This window comes from Hippopotamus amphibius, chromosome X, assembly GCF_030028045.1.
Source record: "Hippopotamus amphibius kiboko isolate mHipAmp2 chromosome X, mHipAmp2.hap2, whole genome shotgun sequence".
Lineage (NCBI taxonomy): Eukaryota > Metazoa > Chordata > Mammalia > Artiodactyla > Hippopotamidae > Hippopotamus > Hippopotamus amphibius.
Window position 1 is genome coordinate 126562466 of NC_080203.1, and position 27526 is coordinate 126589991.

The 27526-nt window shown below is 44.2% G+C and overlaps 1 protein-coding gene across 4 annotated transcripts; it reads right to left on the minus strand.

Moving 5' to 3' along the window:
• Window positions 1–26784, minus strand: PRPS2 (phosphoribosyl pyrophosphate synthetase 2). 4 transcript variants are annotated; one of them, XM_057718767.1, is made up of 8 exons: window positions 26544–26772; window positions 21348–21531; window positions 13671–13769; window positions 12183–12307; window positions 5286–5459; window positions 4206–4365; window positions 2406–2512; window positions 1–444 (listed from the first exon to the last, which is right to left on the minus strand). In XM_057718767.1, exons 1-7 carry the CDS (start codon window positions 26663–26665, stop codon window positions 2420–2422), a joined length of 957 nt encoding a protein of 318 aa, XP_057574750.1. In that variant the 5' UTR covers window positions 26666–26772; the 3' UTR covers window positions 1–444; window positions 2406–2419. The 4 variants fall into 4 exon arrangements, with proteins under 4 accessions (XP_057574750.1, XP_057574749.1, XP_057574748.1 ...); XM_057718766.1 differs by having other exon boundaries at window positions 1–465; XM_057718765.1 differs by lacking the exon at window positions 1–444 and having other exon boundaries at window positions 1443–2512; window positions 26544–26784.
• Between the last annotated feature and the right edge of the window lie 742 nt (window positions 26785–27526).

The following is a 27526-nucleotide window of genomic DNA, read 5'->3' on the forward strand; positions in this document are numbered from 1 at the left end:
AAGAAGGAGCATGATTTTATTGAAATGTTTTTAGTACAATGTTGGAAGATCTTCAAATCCTATATTCTAAACCAATACAAGCACTGCAAATGATGTAGTTCCTGAATCATCTGACGTCATCTCTACCAAAGGTAAGTTAAAATACGAATCTCTTTAAGTTGATTAACGTAATTTAAGTTGGAAACTGAGCAACTTTGGTATATTCGTATTTCTCTGGCTCCCCATTTTGGTTAGATGTATGCTAAGTTGACCTCCATCCAGCAGAGGCGGATAGGACCAACACATTTGGTGGTTTCGCTGAAATGTTTCCGCACAAGCAGCAAAGGATGCGTAAGTTCTGGGATTAAGCTCTTCTCAAAGCCGTCTTCATCATCTTTGTTGAACTACATTGCCGCCACGCAGGGCTAAGTATAGTCTATTTAGTTGATAGATGTACCGGAAGTACTTTAAAATACAAAAGTGGAGCTAAATAACCATAGAAACAATCAGTTCTTAATCTGAAGAATAATACCGATTTTTATATCTTTATCTGCAGATCATTATCTTAAAACTAACTCTATGTGTTAGACTCTTAACTCTTAGATGAAATGAACACCTTTAAATCAACTGGTTTTAGTCACTGTCACCATGTCTACACTAGGATGCCAAGCCGTTTACCTGCGTGCGTTCATATAACTACATTTTCATTTCTCTATGCATAGAAATTTCAAGAAATACAGATATCACTCATTTGTCAAAAATAAAAATTACATACATCTAAATAGGCTCTTTACATATCTCAGACCAACTCTTGTCTAGATAGAGTCCATCGTATTGCATAGCTGACGTTACCAGGCTATGCTATGATTTTTTCTCAAAAGCCATCTTAAGGTACAGCAAAATGCTAGTTTCTGCAATGACTAAAATGATGCTTTTAAACTTTGATTCAACCTCTGCTGTAGTGAAGTTTGAAACCTTAAAGACTGATATTCAGGTTTGTTAATGATTTTAAATACATTTCATTTTTCTACCTACAGAATTTAGATCAGAGACTTTCTTCTTTTTAAGTTTTGAGATTCAGCAGAAGGAGGAGACTGTTATTTATTATTCCTGGGCTTTGTCTATGCAGGTACATTTTCTTCTTTGGGGGTAGAAGCACTCGGTTGTCCACCAACGTGCACTCAGTAAAATTTCTCACTCAGGAGTCGTCAAAGGCCACCTGTGGATAAAGCTATCGTCCCTGCACCATCACACCTGGGCCACCATTTGAACATTAACTTCATGGAGCAACTAATGTTTACTTACTTGTCCTTTTTTTGTAGGCCTTTCTCACCCACATTTTTCATGTAACAGCTTTAGTTAAAATAATCTGTTGCCTAGGAGGCTTGCTACTTGTGATTACAAAAGGCAGAAGACCATGAGATCAACACTAATGTTTAAATATGCATTTGGAGGCACCCACAAAAAATTCACCTTTTTATCACGTCAAAAGCAAAACAGCGATTGGACTAGTAAATGTGAGGGGACTTAGGAAAGTAGTCTTTGTGTGGTGGAAATCCACAGTATGAAACTCTCGGGGAAAAAAAGGCAAAGTAAGAGCTAGAGCTAAAAACAGGATGTTAAAAAACAAGATGGCAGGACATGGTGCATCTGGGATGCACAGAGCATGAATGTGACAGTGAAATTGGAGACTATCTCAAAACAGTTTCTCAATCACATCTATTGCTGAACATAATTTTGGAACTTAAGAACAAGGTATTTCAGATAAGTGACAGTTATGTTTTTTAGAAGTGGCAATAAAAAAATCCTGAACTACACTGCCTCTGATATGTCTAATGTTTACCAGAAATAAACATGTCAGTGGCCACCTTCAGCTACGTAAAATTTGGTCCAAATTAAGCATAATAACCCAAATGGTTTATTGGAAACCTGATTACTAAAACAAATATTCAAAATTCAAGGTATTATAAATTCTCTAAGATTCACTCAGAATTAAAAGGCTAATTCTCTACAGGGTTTCACCCTAATGTCCATAGGCATTATCATTGTATATTTACACAGAGGCTTTACTCTGAAGTGACCTTTGCTAACGTTGAAATACATAAACTATGAACTTCCACAATGGAATTAAAAACTTGAAAGTTGTGGCCTCAAAGTACTCACAGAGGAAAAAAAGGTCACCTATCAGAACAAATCAAGATAACAAAACATTTCTCATTTAAGATGGTTCACTTAAAGATCAAATAGCCACTGCACTCCCCACCAAACTGAAAATTAATGGTCGAGATATTTAAGTGGGGGAAACTGTGGACCTTGGAGTATACAAAGATCTGATGCTTTTGCATTAATCTAACTGCTCAGTCCTAAAGCTAAAAACCCAGACAAATGCACGCAAGTCAGAAGCCAGAGCAGGCTTGCTTCCACACCTCACATCCTGGATTTACAGTGGGACGTGGCTGAACAGGTAAGACACAGATTCACCGTTGTGGGTCCTTCGAATCGCCTCGGCCAAGATCATTGAAATGTCAATCACCTAAACACCAATGAAAAGACAGAAATGGGGAGAGGGAAGTGGGACATATCAGCCATGTTTAATCAGAAACTTAGAAGCCAGAAAGCCTAGAAATGCTTTCTCCAGCACATTAAGATGTGCTATTATCAACCCCCCACCCAGCCATTTCTTATGAGAGGACAGAGAGTTTTGGGTATGTCTTCCAATTACGATCCTGTATGGGATCCTGGAAGTGAGATATTTCAGTGCAGATACTTCAAAGGCTTTTCAGGGCCACTGTTAACCAGAGACATCCTTTTCTTTGGGCGTTTGTTGTTTTAAAATTATTTGTACTCAATCACTATGTGGAAGGTTTTTCTCTCTCTCAGTTTCTGAAAACACAGAAACTGCAACGTCTAACAGCACAGCTGTAATCATCTAACTCTGGGGTCAGCATGAGAACAGCCATAGACAATACATAAATGAATGGGTATGGCTGTGTTCCAATAAAACTTTATTTACAAAAACAGATGGTGCGCTGGACTGGGGTCATGGGCTTTAATTTGCTGACTCTGAACTACTGAGAATCACACATGAAAATCTAAGGCACAGCTATTTTGATCATTCTTGAACGAATCTCCTGGTGCCAAACGAACTGTGTTGCTCTCCAATGGATGAGAAATCATGAAGCAGATCACTCTGACCCATCTTTACGCTCTAATGATGGGAATGGAGGCTTCCAGCAATGAAAGGACTTGCCAAGATTTACCAAGATATAGAGGCAAAACAAGGACTCAAGCCCCTTCAACTTATTTCAGGCCAGTTGGTGTTAAGGGATCATTGCCAACTCTCTGGGGGCCTCCTAAGTCAGGAGGGGTAGGAGGAGTAAAGCTCGGAGACTCTTGGCACAGCCAAGCTGCTTCTCTGTTTTCCCTCCCAATTTTAAAAAGCTGTGGCAAAATATATGTACCATAAAAGTTGCCATTTTAACCATTTTTAAGTATACAACTCAGTGGCATTAATTATATTCCCAGTGGTATGTAACCATTTCCCAAACTTTTTCACCATCCTAAACAGAAACCCTGTACCCATTAAACACTAAGTCCCCATCCCCCGCTTCTGGCAGCCACCACTCTGCTTCCCCTCTCTATGAATCTGACTACTCTAGGGCCCTCAGGTAAGTGGAATCTAGTTTAAATACCACACAATATTTGTCCTTTTGATTGGCTTCTTTCACTTAGCATACCGCTTTCAAGATTCATCCATGTTGATTCATGCATCAGAACCCCCTTCCTTTTTAAGGCTGAGGAATAGCTCATAGTATGAAGAGGCCACACTCTGGTTATCCATTCAACTGTTGGTGGACATTTGGTCATTTCCACCTTCTGGCTACTGTGAATAAGGCCTGCTATGAATGTTCATGCATAAGGTTTTGTTTGAACACTCGTTTTCAGATCTGGGGGAATTACCCTGGAGGTAGACCAGGTTGGGTCGTGTGATAATTCTGTTTAGCTTTAGCACAGCTGTTTCTTAATGTTCCTTATTGTGGCTTTATTCACTTACTATTTATACTTTGACCTCTGCTGGCCCCAGTCTTTCCCAGACATCTAACATGTATCATACCTTCTCATTACAGGAAGCTACAACCTCTGCTGACATCTGCCTTAGAAAGTGGTCCCACACACAAGATGCTAGTTGCCCCACTGCTTGGCTCTGCCTGCAGTATAGCCAGTACCTGAATCTTGGAGCAGTGTTTCATTTTGTCCTCTTGGGGAATAGTGTTGGTCACAACAACAGCCTCAAAGGAGGCATTATTTATTCTGGAAATAGCTGGCCCAGAGAAGATCCCATGGGTAAGGATAGCATAAACTTTGGTGGCTCCGGCCGAGAGTAGCCTATAAAAGACAAAAAAATTAAGTGCACACAAACATGCTTGAAATATTCTCCCCTTAGTGTGAATTTAAAAGAAATAACTGTGCCCCACAAAGGAAAACATGAAACCAATTTCACTCACATTTATCAGTCTAAAACAGCATCTTTCAAGGTATGTGCTGGCCAAGCATTTTGTATTCCCTTAACTCAAGGATTATCAACCTTGGCGTTGGGCCCAGATAATTCTTTGTTGTGCAGCACATCCTCGGCCTCTACCCAATAGCAACACCCCTCCCCTCAGTTGTCACAACCAAAAACGTCTCCAGATATTGTCAAATGTCTCCCAAGGAACAACACTGCCCAGGTTCAAAACAGTAAAGCCAAAATGTCACCATGCTGACATACAATCATCATAAAACACCAAGATATTATATCCTCTTTGTTTTGTTCTGTCTTTGAAACCTGCTGTGCATTTTACCCTCTCAGCGCATCTCAAGTCAGACAGGCCACAGTCCACGCATTCTGCAGCCATGCACGGCTGGGCACTGGCTCCCACGCCGGGACAGCCCAGCTCTAAGTTCCTGGAAGCCGATGGCTGAGAAGGCTGGAGTGAAGGTGAGCACAAGGAAACAAGGGCCTGAAGAGGCCGAAAGACTGTTTTTTCCTCCTGTGCTCAATTTCAGGAGAAGCACATTCTCTGAACTTTTTAAAAAATACACTGAAAGTTCAACCTTGAAAATGAAAACCAGGTCATAAAGGACCATGGTGTTTTCCCTACCAAGAAAAAACAAATGGGCCTAGAATTGATTTTGGTCTGAAAAACTACTACTAAGCAATCAGTAATAATTAGGAAAAGTGAGCCTAGTTTTTAACTGCTGACATTTTTCCTTTCTTAATGAGACGTCCTAACACTCTCCAAAATGGTCCCAAACCACCCTCGTACTTGTCCGCAGCATGGCAGATGGTGCCACACGTGTCGGCCATGTCATCCACGAGGATGGCCACGCGGTCCTTCACGTCGCCCACCAGAACCATCCGGTCCACTTCATTCGCCTTCTTCCTCTCCTTGTGAATCAAGGCAAATTCCACATTCAACCGGTCTGCAATTGACGTGACCCTGTTCAAGGACACAGACACACAGAGACTTAGACAACAAACTTCTGGTTACCGGGGTGCAGGGTTAGGGGGAGGGATAGATTGGGAGTTTGGGACTGACATGTACACACTGTTATATTTAAAACAGATAACCAACAAGGACCTCCTGTATAGCACAGAGAATTCTGTTCAATATTATGTAACAACCTAAATGGGAAAAGAATTTGCAAAAGAATAGATACAAGCATATGTATAATTGAATTCTTTTGCTATACACCTGAAACTAACACAACACTGTTAACCAACTATATTCCAATATAAAAGTTAAAAAAATATATATATAGGGAAAAAATTACAGACTAATTCTGAAAATGTATTCCCAAAATTACATTTAAAAACTCTAGATTTATTTTTTAAAAAAACACACAGGCAAAAAAAAAAAAAAAAAACACACAGGCAGATATGTCAAAACTGTCAATACAAAAAAACTGTGTTCTTCACAGCTGTATTTTAGGACTGTCGTAACTAGTCACACTCAAGATAACGCAAGAATCAGGCCTCCCTTGCAAAGCCAGGCCTGGTCTGGGATATGTATTAAGCAACCCATGGGGAGAAAAGTGCCAGGGCGTGGCCTTGCGTTTGTGGCAGCTGGGGAAGGAAGCCAGGGCGCCTTGACCACAGGCTAAAACGCCTAGCTAAGAAGCTGACACTCAACGGGTTAGAGTTTGTGGGTACCTTTTCAAGTCAGGGGCACAACTGGAAGCAAGTTATTTAGAAACCACTAACTGCCCAGTTTGGGGAGCAGGCAGCAGGGACAAAGTCCTGCGTAGTACAGGCACGTAATCCACAGGCTTATGACAAGGGGCTTCACTGGACTCGAGGCCTCCAGAGACTGTAATCACAGTCCAGGCCCTTGCCCAACTAAAGCAAATGCTCAAAAGTCATCAGCTCCAAAAGGTAAACTGGCAAAAGAAGGAGAAGGTGGCAGGCCAGGCTTGCTGGTAAGCCCGGGCCATTGTAGATTTTTCCTGTGAAGAACAACTTCAATGATGAAACTGCGCAAAATAATGCCATAGACATAAGGTGACATGAAGATTTTCCTCTTTCACTTTTAAAATCACAGTCACTCATTATGCAATTCAGCTGAACAAATTTTTATCGAGGGACCAAAACATATACATTCACACACCCCAGTTTAATATGCAGTGACTGGAGGATACAACCTCTGGACGCTTTTTAAGTCCTGGTCCCATTCACTGTGTCCTCCTCAGATGGCGACCAGGAGGGGCGCTCTGTGAGTGCTCTGATCAAGGAGAACGCGGCCAAGTCGCTGAGAGGAACCCACTTTCTGGGGCCAAGAGGGCAGCATGAAGGGCACTGTGTACCACAGGTTACCCCTGCTTGTTTCCGAGAACATTCAACAATCAGTATTTTTTTTAATTGTGGTAAAAAAAAATTATACATATATATGTATATATAAATAGAATAGAACTTGAATGCTGACAAAAATTTTGCCCCATAATTGCCTTAAAACTATACTACTCTCTATATGCCAATTTCATAAAAGCCATTTAAACTCCCATTAAGGAAAGCTAGTTTCTCAGAACACCAAGACAGGTTTTCCAAAGAAAAGACTCTTCAACACCTTATGTACGTGCATATATATTAAAATCCTGCATATTTGTAAGGGAGGATCTCGGTACGGCAGGGCCCTGGTCCACAGCCCCACACGCTGTGGGGAGAAGCGCCACCATTTGGGGCTTGAAGCCACTCAAGTCCAAGCATAACTGGACACATCTGCCAGGTGATCCTCTCTCCTAGGCCTGTGAACACACATACTGGCAGGGGGCGCGGAGGCCTGCGTGGGAAAGAGGCTGAGCTATGCAGCTTGAGGGGGAGGGGCGGGAAGGTATGGAACAGGAGTGGGGAGCCCCAGTCACTTCAGGTACCCAATGGTAATGTCAGAAACAGAAAAGAAAGGAAAATATCCTTGCAAAAAGCCCCCTGCGTTGCGAGAACATTCCTATTCCCTCCACAGGTTCCAACTCTTCTTTTCCAGGTGTATAAAACTGAAACTTAATACCTATTCCTAACATACAATACAATGTTGAGACTGCGTATCAGACAGAAATCTAGGGCGGAAAAGCTAGAACAAAAATAATATATTGTTTGATTTCCATTTCTTCTGGATACACTATTACATTGTTTCCAAAAGAAAAAGGAAAAAAGTCAAATCGGAATTACTTAGTTTTACCAACTTCCCAAACCAATTTTAGGTTAATATTGACTATCTCAACAGTGGTGTGCTTCCTAAGGTTTAGTTTTTCCTCACCTTCAAAGACTACCCACGAGTGACCTCTTGTGGTGATATTTTTTGTGGAGTCATTAAGTTTTACCCGGAACAAATCAAGACTCAAAGTTCTTTCTATAGCAATAAGTTCCAATTTGTCGGATAGATACTTATTTTGTGTGTGTGTGTGAAATATGACTTCTCGTATCAAGCAAAGAAGGCACAGATAATGTCAACTGCATGTATCATGTGTTACCTGTGAGGCTATTTTCTCAGTTGGGGAACAGCTTACTCCAGGATACAATGACGACAAGGATGTGTGGCAAAGATTGGAGGAAAAAGGAACCGAGGTGACAAAAAATCTGAAATGCACGCCCCTGAAAAGCTTGCCCTTCCAGGCAGAGAGGGAGCAGGGATGGCCTGAGAGGAACTGCTTTGAAGGGGATCTGAACAAAAACAGCATCTTGCTGCTGGCCATTTCCTCTGGCGGGCTGATTCTGCACTTTTTAAGCAGGGGTTGGCAAGTAGATGGGGGAACCTGGTATATAATAAAAGATGGTATTTCAAATCAATGGGAGAAAAACTGATTATTTAATAGTTTTGGAACAATTCAGATAGCTGAGGACAGATGGAGTTGGATTCTTAATTCACTCTTTATTCCAAAACAAACTTCCGATGGAAGAAAAATCAAAACATTGAAAAGGAAAAAAGCGGGACTTCCCTGGTGGTCCAGTGGTTAAAAATCCACCTTCCAATGCAGGGGACGCGGGTTCAATCCCTGGTTGGGGAACTAAAATCCCACAAGGTGTGGGGCAACTAAGCCCGAGCACCGCCACTACTGAGTATGCGAGCCCCAACTAGAGAAGCTCACATGCCACAAACTACAGAGCCCACACGCCGCAACTAGAGAGAAGCCCGCACGCTGCAAGGAAGAGCCCACACGCGGCAACTGAAAAAGATCTTGCGTGCCACAATAAAAATCCCACATACTGCAACTAAGACCTGACACAGCCAAAAAACAAAATAATCGAAATATTTTTTAAAAATAAAATTCAATTAAAACAGAAAGGGAAAAAGCAACTCTTAAAATATATAAAATACAGAAGAATAACGTTAAGGGTGAATCCTTCATAAACCCAGAAGCCATAATGTGAAAAAGAGATAGCTATGACTACCTAAGAATGCAGGAAAAGTCCTGCAGGGAAGAAAAATACAAAAGGGGAAGAAGTGAAATACTTGGGGAATTATTTACTATACACGAGAAGCAGAGATGTCACTTCCTGCCTGCATAGAACTCTTTAACAAACCAGAGGAAGAGGCCTCCAGCTGACAGAATAGGCAAAAGGTATGAACAAAAAATAAACGTGCTGGAAAGAGTGCTCGACCTTATGCACAGCAGCTGGAGTTAACAGGAAGCGATGCCATGTATCACTCAGCTGATCTGTAAAGTAAAAGAAGTCTGATCATCTGCTGTGCGGACAAGCCTGTGTACAAAGTCGCTGGCATCCACACTTGGGAAGGTCAACTGGTCTAGCTTCTTTTTTTCTTTTTAATTGAAGTATAGTTGATTTACAATGTTCTGTTAGTTTCTGGTGTGCAGCAAAGTGATTCAGTTATACATACATATATATATTCTTTTTCAGATTCTTTTCCACTACGGTTTATTATAAGATATTAAACATAGTTCCCTATGCTATACAATAGGTCCTTGTTGTTTATTTTGTATATAGTAGTTTTACCTGCTAATCCCAATGGTCTACCTTCTTTGAAAAACCAAATTTTGACCCTGTCCATCAACTCATGCCCTTGGACTTGGCAACAGCAGTTCTGAGACCGCATCCTACTTGCACATGTATATGAAACGTGAAAGTGAGTGTCAGGCTGCAGGAATGTGCCTAAGAACACAAACAACAGCACCTACTACAGAGGAACACGAGACTGGTTAAAGGCATCATGACATCCGCACAAAAGGGACTATTACCTACCTGCAAAAACCAAGAAAGCAGACCTACTACACAGCTGTGGAACTGATGCTAAGGCAGAACATGCTTTTAAAAAGCACAGTGGAGAAGTATGTGCAGCATATTGCCATCCGTGTGAAATAAAGAGGGGGATATATGTTTGAATAGCGTCATTCTGACTTTGCAAGGAATAGAGGCCTCTCAAGAAGGAAATGGGAGACATCACCCTATATATAAAAAAAATAGGGTTGGAATGGGAAAAGACAAGACCACACAAGTTTGTGGAATCTATTATTCTTTTGGCTTGTTAGCTACCAAAGTACGTTGTTCTGGTCAAAAAAAGAAATATGCCTGACACAAAAGCCACTTATTTTATGATCCATATGAGCCCCCCAGAGAGACAATTCCATAGACACAATGGAGATTAGTGGTGGCCAAGGGCTGGAGGGAGAGGGAGTGGGGAGTGACTGCCAGTGGGTACAGGTTTCCTTCTGGAGTCACGCAAATGTTCTGGAATTAGACAGTGGTGATAGATGCCTACCTCTGAATACACGAAAACCACTGACCTGCGCACTTTAAATGGATGAACTGGAGGTATGTGAATTACATTTCAATAAAGCTGTTATTAAAAAACAGCATAAGGGAGTTGCAGGAGGGTGGGGATATGGGGATATGGGGACATGTGTATAAATACAGCTGATTCACTTTGGTGTACCTCAAAAACTGGCACAAGAGTGTAAAGCAATTATATTCCAATAAAGAGCTTTAAAAACAAACAAACAAAAAACAGCATAAGTTATGTCTTATGCTCCCTCTCAGCCCACTTCTTCACCTCTAACCTTCGAGCACACCAATGCATTCGCCTGCAGATTCCGTCGTGTGACTTCAGTTAAGTTTCTAAGTAAACTGCAAGCATTTCCAAGAGAAATTATTCCAAAATGTTGCTCACGTCCCCCTGTTGTCTTAAGCAGATGACACTCGGGGTGCTTGCATGTGACGGGGAGCTTTTAATTTTGATTCTAGGTCCTCAGCTTGGCTGCGGAGAGGATGAAGGATGGGCATTTGCATTTTAAAGATGTCCCCAAGCTTGATGGGCACTGCTCTCTCATGGCAGGTTTATTACCGTGTAAACACTCATGAGCTTCCTTGCTTTCTCACTAGACTGGCAGACAGAGCTTTCACCTCTCCCTTCCTGACAGAGGCCCCCACCTGAGCATTAAAGCTCCATTCCGCTCTCCCCCTCCACTGTCCACCCCCACCCCCAGCGAGCAGCTGCGCAGTTCTACACGGTGACTGAGTCGCTGAGTCTCGGCACACAGTAAAGCACTCTGTATCAAATCGGCATTCTATCGTCCTCACCCCTGATCCTCAACTGTCTGTACTGATTGCTCCTTAATTCCTTGAGTCTCTGGATCTGCTGCTCAGTACCGTTATTTATGCCATTCAGTGCGCCTGTGCTCTGATGCTTTTACTGTCATGTCAGTTTCTGTCCAACATCCTTTCACAGTCTAGCAACTGTTCTGTGACCCCATGGTGTTGGCCGCCGGCCGCCCCGTTATCTGCAGGCGCTGGCTCTCGGTGGGCTGTGCCCCCTCGGTTTCCTAACTTGGATCATCAGGGCACAATGAGGTGGTCTTCAGCGGGGAGTGCTTACTGAACAGCTGGCCTTGTGGAATTCTCCTTTGGCAGTGGCTTTGTGGCCAGGGGTCAATTTTCCCGGCATCGGGACCCCCACACCAGGGGGTGAGTGCGTATCCTAACACACATCGGCCCGTGGCACAGACCCTCGGTTTGAGCTCTCACAGGTGGCTACTTTCTCCCCACGTTCAAAGACCCAGGGCAAGACTGGCTTTCCTCTCTGGACTACAGGGAGGGGGTCCTCCTGCCATCTCCCTTCTCTCCGGAGGCCCCCACGTGGGCATTAGCCTCTTCTAAGCCACCGCCTCTTCCTGGATCTGACACCCATCCCCCAGGCCACCCCGGGTGTGGCTGTCAGCCTTCTTTATTTCTTGGCCACTTTCTCCCTTTCTTTCCGGCTGCTCTGCGGATACAGATTTTATTTTAATTAATTTTTATTGGAATATAGCTGCTTTACAATGGACACGGATTTTAAAATTGTTCTGTTCTGGCTTCCATTTCTAAGTGTTTTTAGTAAGAAGGACTAGTTTGGTCAATCATGTTGTTAAGTAAAAGCCTTATTTTCCAATTAGGCTCATTGCTTTTAGAATCAGAAATAAAAACTTAAAAACCCTCAAAATATACTCTTTGTTGCAACCAAACGTCTGTGTGTATTTTTTTTTCTTTCATGAGTGATGAAATGTTAAAGATGACAGCTCTCTGCTCTGGAGGTGAAGCCTGTTGGCTACTTACTTGCCCATTTCCAAAATAAACTGTTAAGTAATTTAAGACATGCTTCCTTACCTAACACATACGGAAAGGAAAAAGCAGTAAGCAAACACAAATATGCCTTGTGCCGCCTGGGCCTGTGCAGTACCTTTTGGCGCCTCCGGCATCAGGTGAAACAATGATGCAGTTTTTCCATTCGGCAATATTCTCCCGAATCCACTGAAGGACCGCGGGCTCTGCATACAAGTTATCCACAGGGATATCAAAGAACCCCTAAGGGGAGAAGCGGGTGTCACATTATCACAGGGTTTTTTAAAAGATCTTCTCTTTCATGAAATAAAATTCAAATTTTTTTATTCAAAAGAAGCCTTTTCAACAGATTCCCCTTTTTTTATTTCTTTTTTCTTAATTTCTTTTTTTAATTGAAGTATAGTTGATTGACAATGTTGTGTTAGTTTCAGGTGTACAGCAAAGTGATTCAGTTATATATATATTTATATACACATATAAAATGTTTTCTAGATTTTTTCCATTATAGGTTACTTCAAGATATTGAATATAGTTCCTTGTGCTCTACAGCAGGACCTTGTTGATTATCTATTTTATAAATAGCAGTGTGTATCTGCTAATCCCAAGCTCCTAACTTATCCCTCCCCAACCTTTCCCCTTTAGTAACCATAAGTTTGTTTTCTATGTCTGTGCAGACTCCCTTTTCTTAATTCAAAGAGAATTAAATCAAAAGATACATGTTCCAGGACATGGGGAGGTGGGGAAGGAGAAGCTGGAACAAAATGAAAGAGTAGTATTGACATTTATATACTGCCAAATGTAGATAGCTAGTGGAAAGCAACTGCCTAACACAGGGAGATCAACTCGATGACTGCTGATGACCTAAAGGGGTGGGATATGGAGGGAGGGAAGGATGCTTGGGAGGGAGGCTCAAGAGGGAGGGGATATGGGGATATATGTATAAATACAGCTGATTCGCTTGTTGTACAGCGGAAACTGGCACAACAGTGTAAAGCTATTACACTCCAATCAAGATCCAAAAAAAAATTTGTTGAATAAAAAAAAAAAAAAGATACATGTTTCAGAAGCAGATTTCGGTTCAATCTGGGGACATGGTCTATTATCGTATGATCACCTCTATCCTAAGGTATAGCAGAATGGCTTTGTAGATCAGTGGGGAAGAGGTTTGCTGTTTCTTAAGCACCTTACTGTGAGCCAAATAATTCACCATTCACTATATGACAGAGCAGGCATAGTGTAATTTGGCCTGTTTTACAGATGAAGGAACTAAGTCGTTAAGAGTTTTAAAAAACTTACATTATGACTCTCCCATTCTAATTATTTTCCAGAAGTTGAGATGGAATTAGAGTTTATTACCAAGAAGCCATTCCTGCTCCTCCAAAAGTGAGTAGAGGCAAAGTGGTGGTGGAGACAGGCAATATCAACAGTAAATTATATTTCTAAGTTCAGTAAAATAGATGGAAATCCAAGAGCCGCCACATAGAAACTTAAAAACACAAGTAGTGTTACCTTCTTCAAAAATTATTTAACTTAACAGAGAGTTAGGATTTCACCACCTGCATTAAGCCCCCACCACAGCCAAGGACAACAAAGAAAATGCTAGAACCTGGATCTGAGAGGCATGCAGGTCCATGGTGATGATGTGATCTGCCCCAGCGACTGAGAGCATGTTGGCCACGAGTTTCGCCGAAATTGGAGCACGACTCTAAAACATAAAGGCACGGATTTTATAACAGGGGACAGATGGAGACATCCAGATTTCTCCCCTGAAGAGTTACAGGAGAAAGATGAATCACAGATGCTTTATTACATATGGAGAAAATTAACATTAATAATTTAAAATTAAGACTTCAATAATTTGAACTTAGTCATTTAAATTATTTAATTATTAATAAAGAAAGTTATAGGTTATAACAGCAAAAGATACTCATCCCATTTGAGTCACCAAATATTAATTATTTACATCTACTATTGTGAGACAGTGTGCTTGACACTGGGTATATAAAACAAATAACAGAAGCAAATAATTAAACATAAATACATGTAATATCATAATTTATATAATTCCAATTGTGATAACTGTGTAGAATAATAAGTACTGAGAGAGAAGGTGAGAGTGAGAGAGACAGACAGACAGACAGACACAAGAACATGAAGGACATCTAGTTAAAAGACACTGGTTGTTATTGAGCCTGTGCGCTAGAGCCCGTGGGCCACAACTACTGAGCCCATGTGCTGCAACTACTGAAGCTCATGTGCCTAGAGCCCGTGCTCTGCAAAAAGAAGCCACCACAATGACGAGCCCGTGCACCACAATGAAGAGTAGCCCCCACTTGCAGCAACTAGAGAAAGCCCGTGTGCAGCAATGAAGACCCAATGCAGCCAATAGATAGATAAATAAATAAATAATAAAAAAAAGACACTGGTTCTCAGAGGCCCCTCTGAGGAAACTGCTTTTTAAGGTGGGACTAGCAGAGGCGGGAAACTAGTGCTGCAGAAAGAGCAGCCCATGTGACATCATGAAGGTTGAGAGGTCACATCCAGGGACCTAAGCCTAGTGTAGCTACAGGCAGTTGTCCAAGACAGAGTACAAGGGGATGCCGGAAGGGAGGCAGGGGCACATCCTGCATAGCCCTGAAGGCCAAGGCTAGCCCATAAAGATGAGTTTCTGCACAACAGCTGGGAGCGAAGCCTATCACAAATTCAACAAAAGCAAGATCCAAGAAAGAACACCTTAAGGTGATGGATAATTTGATATTTAGAGAAACAGACGCAGTGTGACATTGCATCCTCTCTGAAGGTTAGAAGCTAACTTCTCCATAGCTTTAGCTTCCACACCAAAAATGATGGACAGTAACTCTGTTCACGTTGAAACAATCCAAGGGACTATACAGGCATGATTAGACCTAGGAAAAGAGTTCAGCATTTTGCTATAAACAATGTTATTCCTCTATACCACAAAAAAGAAAATGTAAGCTTAACTGAAGATTTCATTCAAACTTACAATGTTATATGTCAATTATATCTCAAAGCTGAAAACAGAAAAGATTTCATTCAAAATAATAACAAATGAATGATCTCTTAAATACACACACACATAGTATATTCATGTAAAAATACACACAGGAATTATATCACAATGTGAACAGACTATTTTTATTTTCTCTAATAACACCATTCTTTTCTAATAAAGAAACCTACTACTTTATAACACACACACACACACACATCTTTTTTTTCACACACAAAAAATGAGAGTAAACACACCAAATGTTAAAAGTAGATGTTAACAGTAGATGTAGAAAGTGAGATTATGGAGCAACAGTTTTCTAATGTTTTTGAACTGTCAACCTGTTCAACTAACTCATGTTTTCATCATGTAATTCCCCCGCTCTGTTTCATGTTGCCTTTGAGATAAAAAGCCCTCCTGTCAGTGTGACTCTAGCTATGGAGAACTGGTCTGCCCCCACCCTACTCCCCAGCCTCAAGGAGGGGTCCCCCGCACAGTGGGTCCTGGGCCCACTCTCTCCCTCTTCCGTAGAACACTTTAAGCCTTGCCATCTACACCCACACACCCACCTTACCCTTATTCCACCCCCATCTCTGCAGACCCAACGTGTTTGATCCTCCAGATCTGGTTCCAATCTCTTAAAGTTCCAAACTTTAAGGCACTCTGAGAACTCCAGAGAGAAATGATCTGTCCCTTCTAAAGGGACACAGCATTTGGCCACCACGATATGGGACCACTTTATGCCGCCTGCTTAAAGATGGACATCAGAAGATATTTTATCTAGGATGCAGAGTTCACAACTAGACTATTTGTCCCTCAAGGGCAAAGAATTGGTTTTGGAGATTTCCACATCACCTGCAGCCCCAGCTCTGTACCTTGCATACAACAGTTTTTCAGTAAATATTTAATAACAGGATCTCTATAACACCAAGTTTCTGAGGCTTAGTCATTCACTTCACTGACTGCGAGAATTACCTAATCTAACAAAATTCCAGGATAATTAAAAGAATAAATCGAATGCTGGGAATCTGACTCTCAATGCTCCTCAATTTGGGGCTCTTCCTCTAAGTTGATAACCTACAAAAAGAGTCCTCCATTCTCGTCTCTCCACGGCATCAAGCATTTCTTACTCCTGAGAGCCAAAGCACAGGAGTCATTTCTAAATTCATACTTTCTGATCTCCTTCAAACTGTTTTCAAATTTGGTTTCTGGACCGTCTTTCACAATTTGCCTGAACACCCAACTGCATCTTGCAGGAAAAATGACTCACAAGTTTTAACTGACTTTATAACCAAGAAAGAGAAAAATTAGTATGACATTTCAACAAAGGTAGTCAGCTACAGCAACTGAAAATAAAACATTCAACTCGCCTAATGAACCATGGATAAAGGGCAGATATTTTGTGAGTTGGACCAACCTGGACAAAGACTCTCCAGAGACTCAGATTTTATTCAAGGTATCAGCTGCTGCCCTGCTAAAAAGTGTAAACTTCATGAAGCTTTAAAAATTGACAAGAATGTAGACATTTGTGTCAGCACAACTGTCCTCAATTTCTCCAGTTAAGAAATCAAAAGAAACAATTTAATCAGTGAAAATAGAACATAACCTTGAAAACTCTGGGAAAAAAAAAAAGCTCCAAGTCTTCTACCCCCTCAAAAGTAATTATTTCCAGCCATGCCCACGTCATACAGTCTTTAGCAGGGAAGGAAACTAGCAATTATTGAGCACCCACTAGAGCAGAGGTCAGGGGACTGCTGCCCACGGGCCTAGACAGCCCATGGTCTGTTTCCCTACAACCTGTAAGCTAAGCATGGTTTTTAGGTTTTCAAGCTGCTGAAAACCAATCAAAAGCAGTATTTTGTGATATTTGAAAAGTGTGTGAAATTCATATTTCAATGCCCATAAAATTTTAGCGGAACATAGCCATGCCCCTTCATTTACATATTAAATATGGCTATTTTCACACCAAATGGTGCAGCTGAGCAATTTGAACAGAGACCCAGTGGTACACAAAGCCTCAACAATCTGACACCTGGTTCTTTTGGGAAAAAGTCTGCCCACTCGTGTATCATATGCCAAGCACTTTCTAAGTAGCAGCAGATACTATCCTTAACTTCCAGAGGAGGAAATAAAGACACAGAGGAACAAGAGTAAATAACAGCACTGACGGTCAAACCCAAGTCCCCTTGACTCCAAAGTCTTACCCCAGAGCTCAGACCACTCCACACCATGCCTTTTCCAAGGAATACTATACTGTCACCTCTTTTCCATGTTACTATTACATTGCGCTGATGTATCATCATGAAACCTTTCCTTCACTGTCAGAACTTGCCCCTGGTTTCTTACATGTACGAATAAAACCGACAATAAAATTGGACAGATGTGCAGCGCTTGCTTGAAAACAAGCAGTGAGGCTAAAAATAACGAAGCGAGCTTTGAATCTGGTTAAAAGGCTCTAGCTTTTTCTCTGCTTCTTTGCAGGTAACTCTAAGTAGATTGACTGCACAGAATTCCATTGTGTCTTAGACACCACAGACAGCACAGTCTATGGGAAGGAAAGGACAGGTCTGGGGGGCTCCCCAGGGCTCCTCCAGTGACTGAGGAGAATTTCTCTCTGAGCCCATCACATTCAAACACTACGTGGCCTTTAGCCTACCTAAGTGAAGCTGAAAGCGGGGAGAAGCATTTTCCCCATCACCGTGGGTCTCCTCATCACTCGCCCTGGCTGGTACATGAATTATGCTCATAGGCTCCAGCCGCTTCTCTTAAGGGCTTACGAAATCCTTTGTTACCCTCACTTCAAAAGTTTCCTGATACAAAGCCAGTCCATTTGATCTAAGGAAAGAAATGAATAGTTAGAAAAATTATTAGCAGCAATTTAAAAAATACAAAGGCACACCTCAAATGACGAGACAAAATTAAGCATTTCCCTTTCGACCAGGGTGGTGAAAGAAACGGTCTCTCTCCTTACTGCAACACAAGTCACCTTGACTACAGTGATAGGTCAGAAATGACAGTGTCAGAACAATCAACATGTCCTGCCGCCTCCAAGGTCAGTCCCAAAGAGACAGGCTATAGAAAGGGTGGCCATGAGTCCACCCACCTGGGACAGTCCGGTGGACACTTGTTTCCTGGCATCATTATTCACAGAATCCCCTTTCAAGCTCTCAAGTAGCCTGACTTTGATGATAAATGATATAATAATGACACTATCTCAAAGCTTGAACTGTCCCCAAAATACCCACTTATTCATACATCAGTGACCTGTTGAGACCCCCTGGAGTGGGCTGAACAGTGGCCCCAAAGATATCAAGTCCTAACCCCTGGAGCCTGTGTGACTATTACTTTATATGGAAAGAGGCCCTTTGCAGATGTGGTTATACTAAGGATTCTGAGATGGGAAGATGATCCCAGAGGGCCCTGGATGCTATCATATGCATCCTTAAAGAGGGAGATCCGACAGAGGCAAGAGGAGAGGACACATGAAGCTGGAAGCAGAGGTCAGGGGGATATGGCCTTAAGCTAAGGAGCGTGGCAGTTGCCAGCAGCTGAAAGAGGCCAAGAAGAATCTTCCCCTGGAGCCTCCAGATGGAGTGTGACCCTGCTGTACCTTGATTTTCAACTTCTGGCCTCCACAACTGTGAGAGAATACATTTCTGTTGTTTGAAGCCACCCAGTTTATAATAATTTATTACAGCAGCAATCGGAAGCAAATACAGCCCTCTTTGATCCCTTCTTTGCTATCAGTTTTCTCCAACAATAAGGCGCACCATTTCTGAACCCCGGATTCCCCCTGCTGCTACTGGTGCCGTCTCTCAACTGCTGTCACAGCCTTGCTTCTGTGTTGCTGACGGTGATCATCTTACCTCTTCCATCAGCAGTTAAGTTCAGAAAGTCATGGAATTGTCTTATCAGGGTAAAAACAAAAAGCAGCTACCACGGTGTTTCCAAGAAACACACTTACAGCAAAGTGACTAAGTAACAGTGAAAGGAAGGAAAGAAACTGGTGCTCAAAATGGCCCCCTAAAGAGAACCCATCTCAATGTCCAATAATAGGAACGTGGATCAAGAGATAGTTGAACAACGCAGTTTCAGGGAACAGCTAAGTCCACTAGGGTTTCAAGAGCTCTGGAGAGCTCTTCCTCAGTGCAGTGGCAGAGGGCACTGCTGGCAAGTAGAGGCCAGAGGCCAGGAGTGCCGTCATACCCCTGTGGGGGCAGGACACCAGCCATGCAGACTGTGCTAGTTTCTCTACATAACAAAGACTTCAGTATGATTAAACATAAGAAACAAAGTTTGAAAATACAATCTGGGAACAAGAGGTAACTGCCAATCAGATACCTGCAAACAAAAAATGTGGGAGTCTCAATATTTGTATCAGTTAAAAAGAAAGTTAGGGTAAAAAAAAGATAAAAAAAACCAACCAACAAAAAAAAACAAAAAACAAAAGATAAGTCAGGGTTCCAAATCGTTACACAGTGGGAAAGGGCCAAGTAATAATAAAAGGAGTAATTTATTGAAGAAGAAGCAATGTATCAAATATTTCAGTGCCAAGTACCAAAGCTACTAGAAATAAAAGGAAAATCTGATGACAAGTGACAGAACACAGAATTTACTAAACCTCCTGCTACATGGAAGAGAAATGGTAGCAGAATATTAGCTTCTCTATGACACAGACAAGAATGAAGATGCCAAACAATCCCATGGAAACACACACAGACGGGAGGAAGAGCTAAGACAACAGACTGCACTGAGGGGACAAAAGAAATAAATCAAAATGCGGCAGCCAGAAGCGCACATAAAACTTGCAAATCAAGTTTCGAATAAAAGCAGCTCCATAAATGACAAGTGGGAGGTCATATGCTTCACAGGAGCAGGTGGGACCAAAAGTTTGGGCTGCTCACAACTAAAGCCAAGTCACAAAGTGACAGACACACACACCCCTACACACCACACACCCCAACATTTCATGGCTTGTGGCAATTATCTGAAACTCACATTTCAAAGTCCATAAATAAATGTTTTCTTGACATACAGTCATGCCTGTTCATTTACCTACTGTCTTTGAGATGCTAGCGAACTGAAAAGGATTGACGCAGAACCGACCATCTATTCATAAAATACAAGGCGGACAACAGCTTCAGAGCTGCTCCCTGTAGAGGACTGAATGGTATCCCAAAACTCATGTCCCTCCAGAACCTCAGACTGCGATCTCATTTGGAAATCGGGTCTTTGCAGATGTAACTAAGGTGATGATCAAGATAAGGAGATCACTCTGGATTAGGGTGGGCCTTAAATCCAATGACTGTCCTTTTATACAAGGGGAAAGGACACACAGAGACACAGGAAGGCAGCCATGTGAAGACAGGCAGAGATGGGAGTGAGGCTACCAGAACCAAGGGATGGCAGGAGCCACCAGAAACAGGAAGAGGCGAAGAAGGCTCCCTCCAGAGTCTTCAGAGGGAGTACAGCCTGCTGCCACCTTGACCTCTGACGTCTGGCCCACAGGGCTGTAAGAGAGTACATTTCTGTCATTCTATGCCTCCCAGTTTGTGGTCATTTGTTACAGCAGCCCTAGCAAAGTAATCCAATCCCCTTTCAGCTTCCCCTCCGACTCCAACTTCCCTGATTTTTCTTGAAGGCAGAGACCGAATCTTCTTCAGTTTCTTCTAGAAACTCACAGAGCCCCCTACAGCGCCAGTGTTACAAAAAGAATAACTCAACAATATTAACTTCATTCCTCTTGAAACGTTAAAAAGATAATGATACAAATTAAACTTGGTATCTAGAGATAACTGTAGCCTCACGTGCAGTTGTAAGAAACAATGCTGAGATAGTGCATCCTTGTCCCGGTTTCTCACCGTAACATTCTGCATAGCTAAGGTAGGATATCTCAACTGGCATCCTAACATGGATACAAGCCAGTGGTCTGCTTGGGACTTCTCGCAGTGCTTTATACTCACCGGTGTGTGTGTTTTGTGTGTGTGTTTAGTTCTATCCACCACCACAAAGAGACACAACAATTTCATCACAAGGACTATAGTAGTAGTATTTTCACACCTGCAAAAATATGCTTTATCTATTTATATAGCTACAAATATTAACATGCTGGCTGGTTTAAAGACAAACTTTGATAAAGCCAAGAAGGCATATTTACTCCATCATCACAGTAGAAAGCAAACATCTTCCAGGGATTCAGAGGTATTAAGTGAGAAAATAAATGAAGCCCTTAAGCCAGAGCGGGTTCCTCCGACAGGAGCCCCGCCCCCATACCTTGTCCTTTTTGTCTTGGCGGGCGTAGGGGAAGCACGGGATCACGGCGGTCACCCTGGAGGACGATGCGATCTTGCAGGCATTGATCATGATGAGGAGTTCCATCAGGTTGTCGTTGATTTCTCCGCAGCCACTCTGGATGATGTACACATCTTCCCCTCTCACACTTTCGCCAATCTCGACACTAGGGAAAGGAAGATGCCACCGTTAATAGGAAAGCATCCCTGTGACCACTCGCAGGGTTGTGATTCGCTAGGACTTGGCAGGCGGCGCTCCTCTCGGGTATGACTTCTTTCACTGAGAGGAGACAGAGCAAAATCAGCAAAGGGAAAAGGCACACGGGCAAGGTCGGGGAAGACCAGGCACAAGCTTCCAAGAGTCCTTACTCTCGTGGAGTCACAGAGGACGTGTGAATTTCCCCGGCAACGAGCTGTGACAAGACATGTAAAGCACTGTCTTCCGGGGAAGCTCCTCAAAGACTCAGTGCCTGGGGTTTTACTGGGGGCCAGGGACTTGGCATGAACCACATGCTTTACACCGCTTAGCAGTGAGCCATTCCCACAGGGCACGGCGGGAAACCTCACAAAAGCTAAGTTCCCAGAAGCCAGCCAAGGACCACCTTGCAAAGGGACCTTTTTCATATATGAGGGGATCTCATATGCTCTTTAGAAATTGTCTCAGACCTGTTACATTAACTCTTTTTGGCTCAACACTATATTTTAGTTTTTTACTTTTGTTAACCTTACACATACACGTTGCTTAAAAAATTCCAATCATTCTGTAAGGCTTATAACACATAAAAAGCCCAGAGGCAACTAATTTCAACTCTTGATATGGTTTTTAGACATTTATCTTCAAAGTCCCTCACTGATGTTTGTATTGCTTCATCTGGGTTTTTCATTTGAGGCATCACGTGCTGACTCCTCACTACGGAGGATGAGGGTTTACCTCAGTCTCCTCCCTGTCCCATCGCTTGCACCTGTGTGCAGCCTTCCCATCTCATCTTGCCATCCTCCCAACATAGATCAGTATTTTCCAACCAAGTCTGAGAGCTACATTTTCACCGTGTCCATGCCATTCAGAGTTGAGTCATACAGTAAACTGAAAACCAGGTTTATATTCCCCTTCTATGCACTTTTTTTTTTTTTGGTTTGTTTACTCCAGAGGAAATTATCCTACCTCTTCGTCTACTAAGTTTTCCAAGTACTGAATACAAATGGCAGCCTCAACACTTGGCTAACAAACTAAACCCCACAATGTCAGTGTCAAAGGCCTTGAGCACAATCTCCATTCCATGGCCTGCCCAGCTCTCTCCCTGAGCTGGCTAACCTGGGTTCTTTCTGCCTGTGCACAGCTGTCTCCTGGGAATTCCCTTCACCCCTCTCCTGCCTTTGATTTCCCACTTTCTGTACACTTTCTTGGTGCACTTCCTTGTTTTACTGATGGGCATCCTCCAGTAGCTTCTTCAGAAAGAGCAAATAGGAGCTAAAGTCTTTGAAAATTGCCTATCAGAAAGTTTCTGAATTTCGGGTATAGGATTCTGGGGGTTCAACAAGAAAACAAGTCCACACAACAATGGCATACATATACAATTTCCCATATCCCTTCTCTTACAATCAGAAGCCAATTATACCCAACGGTATTTTCTTAAAAGAGCTAATAATTTCTAAAGAAAATGTAAATACAAATGGCACTTGGAATACCATGTAGTAGTCTAGCAACAGAAGCTTCTACCCAACTTCAAGTAGAAATAGAAGACAAAATGCCATTTTCCAAGTTGACATGATCTGAAAATGAGTTTTCATAACAGTGGATCCTATCCTCGCATGTGCTCTGCCACGGATGGAAAGGGTACAATGCCAACCTCAGGATGAGCATGTGACAGACAGAAATCTATGTTCTCCCTCCTAGCTCGAGTACCAAGGAGCTAAATGTAATTTCTTCATGAACATCACATCAACTGTGAGGTGAAGTCAATCTGGAAATCACAGTATCATGTAGCTCAGGGGTTGACAATCCACAGCCCGTGAGCTGAGAATGGGCAAAATCATGGCCTCCCAAAGACATCTATGTCCTAACCCCAGAACCTTTCAATATGTTCGTTTAAAGGGCAAAGGGGAAGCAAGGTGGCAGATGGAATTAAGGCTACTAGTCAGGTGACCTTAAAACAGGGAGTTTACCCTGGATTATTCTAGTTGGCCCAATGTGATCACAAGGGTCCTTAAAAATGGAAGAAGGAGAGAGAAGAGGTCAGATTCACAGAAAGAGATGTGAGGACTGAAGTAGGGTCAGAGATGTGCTATGTGGCTGGCCCTGAAGATGGCAGACTGGGCTAAGAGCTGGGGAAGCAAGGAACGGATTCTCCCCTAGAGCCTCCAGAAAGGAACACTGACCCATGATGGACTTAACCTACAGAACTGTAAGAAGCAACAGAACAGAGCCGCCACGGGCCCACAAAGCCTAAAATGTTATCTGGCCCCTTACAGAAAAAGTTTGGCAACAACTCCTGGTGTTATGACTGTTTATCCCCAAATTTCAGCTTCTTTGGCCTATTTTTTCTAAGGAATCTCAATCCCCATGACTAGCAGTCTGGGAAGACAGAAAATACATACGATCACCATGGCAACTTTCCCCCAAAGCTATTCCTGCTTCTGCTCATAAAGATGGTCACGACTGATCTTTATTCTAGGTCTTTTAAAAACTATGGCCAGGAGGCAGTATCCACTGCTCTTTACTGATCCTGAAATAAGAAGGCTGATGAGTTTATCTGGGCCAACAACGAATGGGTGTGGTAATTAGAAGACGCCACAGACTAACACTTTTCCGGTTAAGAAGTGTAGTCTATGGCCCCTCCCCCTGGATCTGGGAGGATTTCATGCTTGACAACACAATGTGACAGAAGTGACGATGCACCGACTTTGGGGCCCAGGTCTTAACAGACTGGGAGCTCCTTCATCCTATGTTGTGGAATCCTTGTGCTTGGGCCCCAGTTTCCATGCTCTAATAAGGAAGCTCCAGCAGCCCTGTGGAGAGAGGTGCTGAGGTTCCTAACCAGGCCCCCAGGCCAAAGCTAGTGTCAACTTACCAGCCATGCGAGTGAGCCAGCTTACAAGTGGATCCTCCAGCCCCAGATGCCACCACACAGGGCCTTCCTTGCTGAGCCCTGCCCAAATTGCAGGTCTCGGAGTCAAATAAACAATTAGTTTCAAGCCATTAAGCTCTGGAGTGACTTGTTACACAATAAATAACCAGCACTTTGGGTCTTACGATCCAACTAGCCACTCTGTGCACATTAACTGACCAGCATAAAGGGTTACAACAGACTTTCAGACACCATCATCAGTGCTGTTCTAGGACGTCATCGTGGCATTTCAGTGGTCAATTGTAAAGCTGGAGCTGACGTCTCCCTGCAGAGCTTAAATTATTTAGAGATGAGAAGGTAAAATAATGAGACTCTGTGTCCAATTAGACAGTTCTTAAAATGGGTAATGGGAGGAGTTGAGGACCAGCAGACGCCAAATCAGATTTCTGGTCCTGGCTCAGGGAGAGATTCAGGAATGGGTCCCTGGACATGAATTGTTATCAATTCTCTCTTCCTTTTGCCCTTCTGCTTCTCATCTCTAGGACCACATGGTAAAAACCGGATCGCTAGCACAGTATCTGGTACTGGGAGGCCTGTTTATAAAAAATCAGCCTCTGGGCCTAGACAGTTCATGGGAAAGAGAAAAGACAGGAAGCTAACCTTTTATAGTCTAGATATTAAAAACATAAAATAGTGTCACATTCAAATCTAAATATACTATCCTTCTCCAGAGCCCTGGATATCCTCCGAGACCTCTGTATGAAACTCTGCAAAGTGGAATTCTTTAGCTGAAGGACGCATGCATTCATATTACCTGATACTCATTCACTAATGTTTCTTCACTTACATTATCATCAGGGCCGTGTAATGGTGATTTCCCACCTGGAAGAAGGGTTTCACGTATCCTAAAAAGCTGACTCAACAGCAAACGCCACCTTCTTTCTATGTAATAATAATAACCCCTCGGTATCTAAGCAATCTTTACCTACCCCAAGGTCATCAAAATTTTTCTCCCATGTTTTCTCCTACAATTTCTACTTCTAGGTTTTACATTTAGGCCTACAATCCATTTCAAGTTCATTTCTGAAATGGTGGGAAGTATGGATGGAGTTTTCTTTTGGTTTTTCTGCAGCTGCCAACAATTGTTTCAGCACTGCTTGTTGGAAATGTTGGCTGAACTGAATCTCTGCCAAAGATATCAAAATGATCAGTAACTTAAAAAAAAAAAAGATTAGTAACTGAGTACAGTGGAAGATATTTGGGGGGGGGAGGAAATGGGACCAACTTGAAATTAGTCAAGAGCTGCGGGGACTCAGGCAAGTGGAAAAAAAGGAGCCGCTGGCCCGGCTTCGGTGGGGGCCACCAGCCTGACTTCACTTAAAAGAGGCGACCCTGAGACATGGGCAGCGGTTACACTCAAGCCACGGCCTTGCTGCTGGACACAGCAGAGTCCCAGGACGACGAAGAAGCTGGAAAAAAAAAACAGTCCATCACCTCTGAGGCAGAAGAGTTAGCACAGGGGATCCCAGCACGTGCGCCCTCAAGTTCTCTTGCTCTTTAAACCGTCTGCAGGACCACACCCTCTGGAGAACTCAGAAGTCTGCATCCTGCCAGCTCAGGACTGTCACCTGGGAGCTTTTAAAACGCCGACCCCCCCCCCCCCCCGCCCAGTCCTCGGGTCGGAATCTCTGGGGCAGGGCGGGGAGGCTGCATTTTCAACTGCCCCAGGCGAAGGCAGCGCGCAGCCCGGGCTGGGGACGCGGGCGGGACGTTGCCTAGCGCGCCCGGGGTTCCCGAGCAGCCAGGCAGGAACGCGGACCCCGGGGCGAGCACGCCCAGGGCCGTCCCTCCCCGCGCGCCCAGCACCGATGCGGTTCCCGCCAGCGGCGCCCACCTCTCCCCGTGTCCTGTGACCGCCCCGAGGTCGCTCTTCCTGGCTGGGGCCGCCCTCCTCGGCTTCTCCCGGACGCCGCGGCGGTGGCGTGGAGGCCGCGTCGTGGCCGTCCCGCCCCGGAAGGGGGAGCGGACGGCCGCGGAGGGGGTCCCAGGCAGGCGCCGGTCCCGGCCCGGCACCGCGGCCGCACGCCCAGCGCCCTCCCCGGCTCGGCCCCCACCTGGTCTCCTGGTTGCTGAACTTCTTGGTGACCACCTTGCCCAGCTCCAGGCCCAGCCGGTCGGCCACGCGCTGGGACAGGTCCTGGTGCGAGCTGCCGCTGAAGAGCACGATGTTAGGCATGGCCAGGCGCGGGGTTGTAAGCGGCGCTGGGCGGCGGAGGCGGCGGTAACAAGGCAGCCTGCGGCGAGAGCGGGAAAGCGCGACTGGCGGACACCCGGAGGAGCGGAGCTAAGAAGAGCCGGAGGGGGCGGAGCTGGAGGGGCGGAGCTGGGGGAGGAGGAGCTGGAGGCACGGGGCTGAAAGGGGAGGAGCGGGATGTGGCGGAGGAGCGGCACAGCGCAGCCGCGGTTCCCGGAGGAGGAGCTGGAGGGGGCGGGCCTAAGGGAGGAGGAGCTGCAGGGTGGGAAGAGTGAGAAAGCGCAGCCGCGGCTCTCGGAGGAGGAGCTGGAGGGGGCGGAGGAGCGGCAAAGCGCAGTCGCGGGTCCCGGAGGAGGAGCTGGAGGGGCGGAGCTGAGGGAGGAGAAGCTGCGGGGTGGGAAGAGTGGGAAAGCGCAGCCGCAGGCCGGGTAGGAGGAGCTGAAGGAGGCCGATCTGACGCAGGCGGAGCTGGAGGAGGAGGTGGAGTGGGAAAGTACAGCGGCGGGACCGGAGGAGGAGGAACTGAGGGAGCGGGGCGGGGGAGGAGGAGCTGGAGGGGGAAGGGAGGAAGAGGGGAGGGAGAGGAAGGGGTGCTGGAGAGGATGGGGGCGGTAGGAGTAGCTAGAGGAGCGAGAGAGGGAGGGGGAGCAGGATTGGAGGAAGAACCCGAGGGTGCTGCGAGGCAGAGGCTGCTACACACAGAGGCTGGTAGGATGAGAAACCCTGGGTGGCCCTGCTCCGTGGGAGAGCTCCAGGCCCTAATCTTGACCTTTCCTGCTTCGCGGGGGAGAGCCAATGAACCAGATTAACTGGGCACAGAGGGAGGGTGAGGGAAGGGCGATG

What these genes read in the sequence shown, in the direction of transcription:
- PRPS2 (XM_057718767.1), bottom strand. Translation starts at nt 26,665, where the DNA reads ATGCCTAACATCGTGCTCTTCAGCGGCAGCTCGCACCAGGACCTGTCC. An exon ending in TTCAGCAACCAGGAGACCAG is followed by an intron (nt 21,532 to 26,543) that starts GTGGGGGCCGAG and finishes TCCTTTCCCTAG; the next exon opens with TGTCGAGATTGGCGAAAGTG. An exon ending in TGCATGCCTCTCAGATCCAG is followed by an intron (nt 12,308 to 13,670) that starts GTTCTAGCATTT and finishes TTCTCCCCTTAG; the next exon opens with GGGTTCTTTGATATCCCTGT.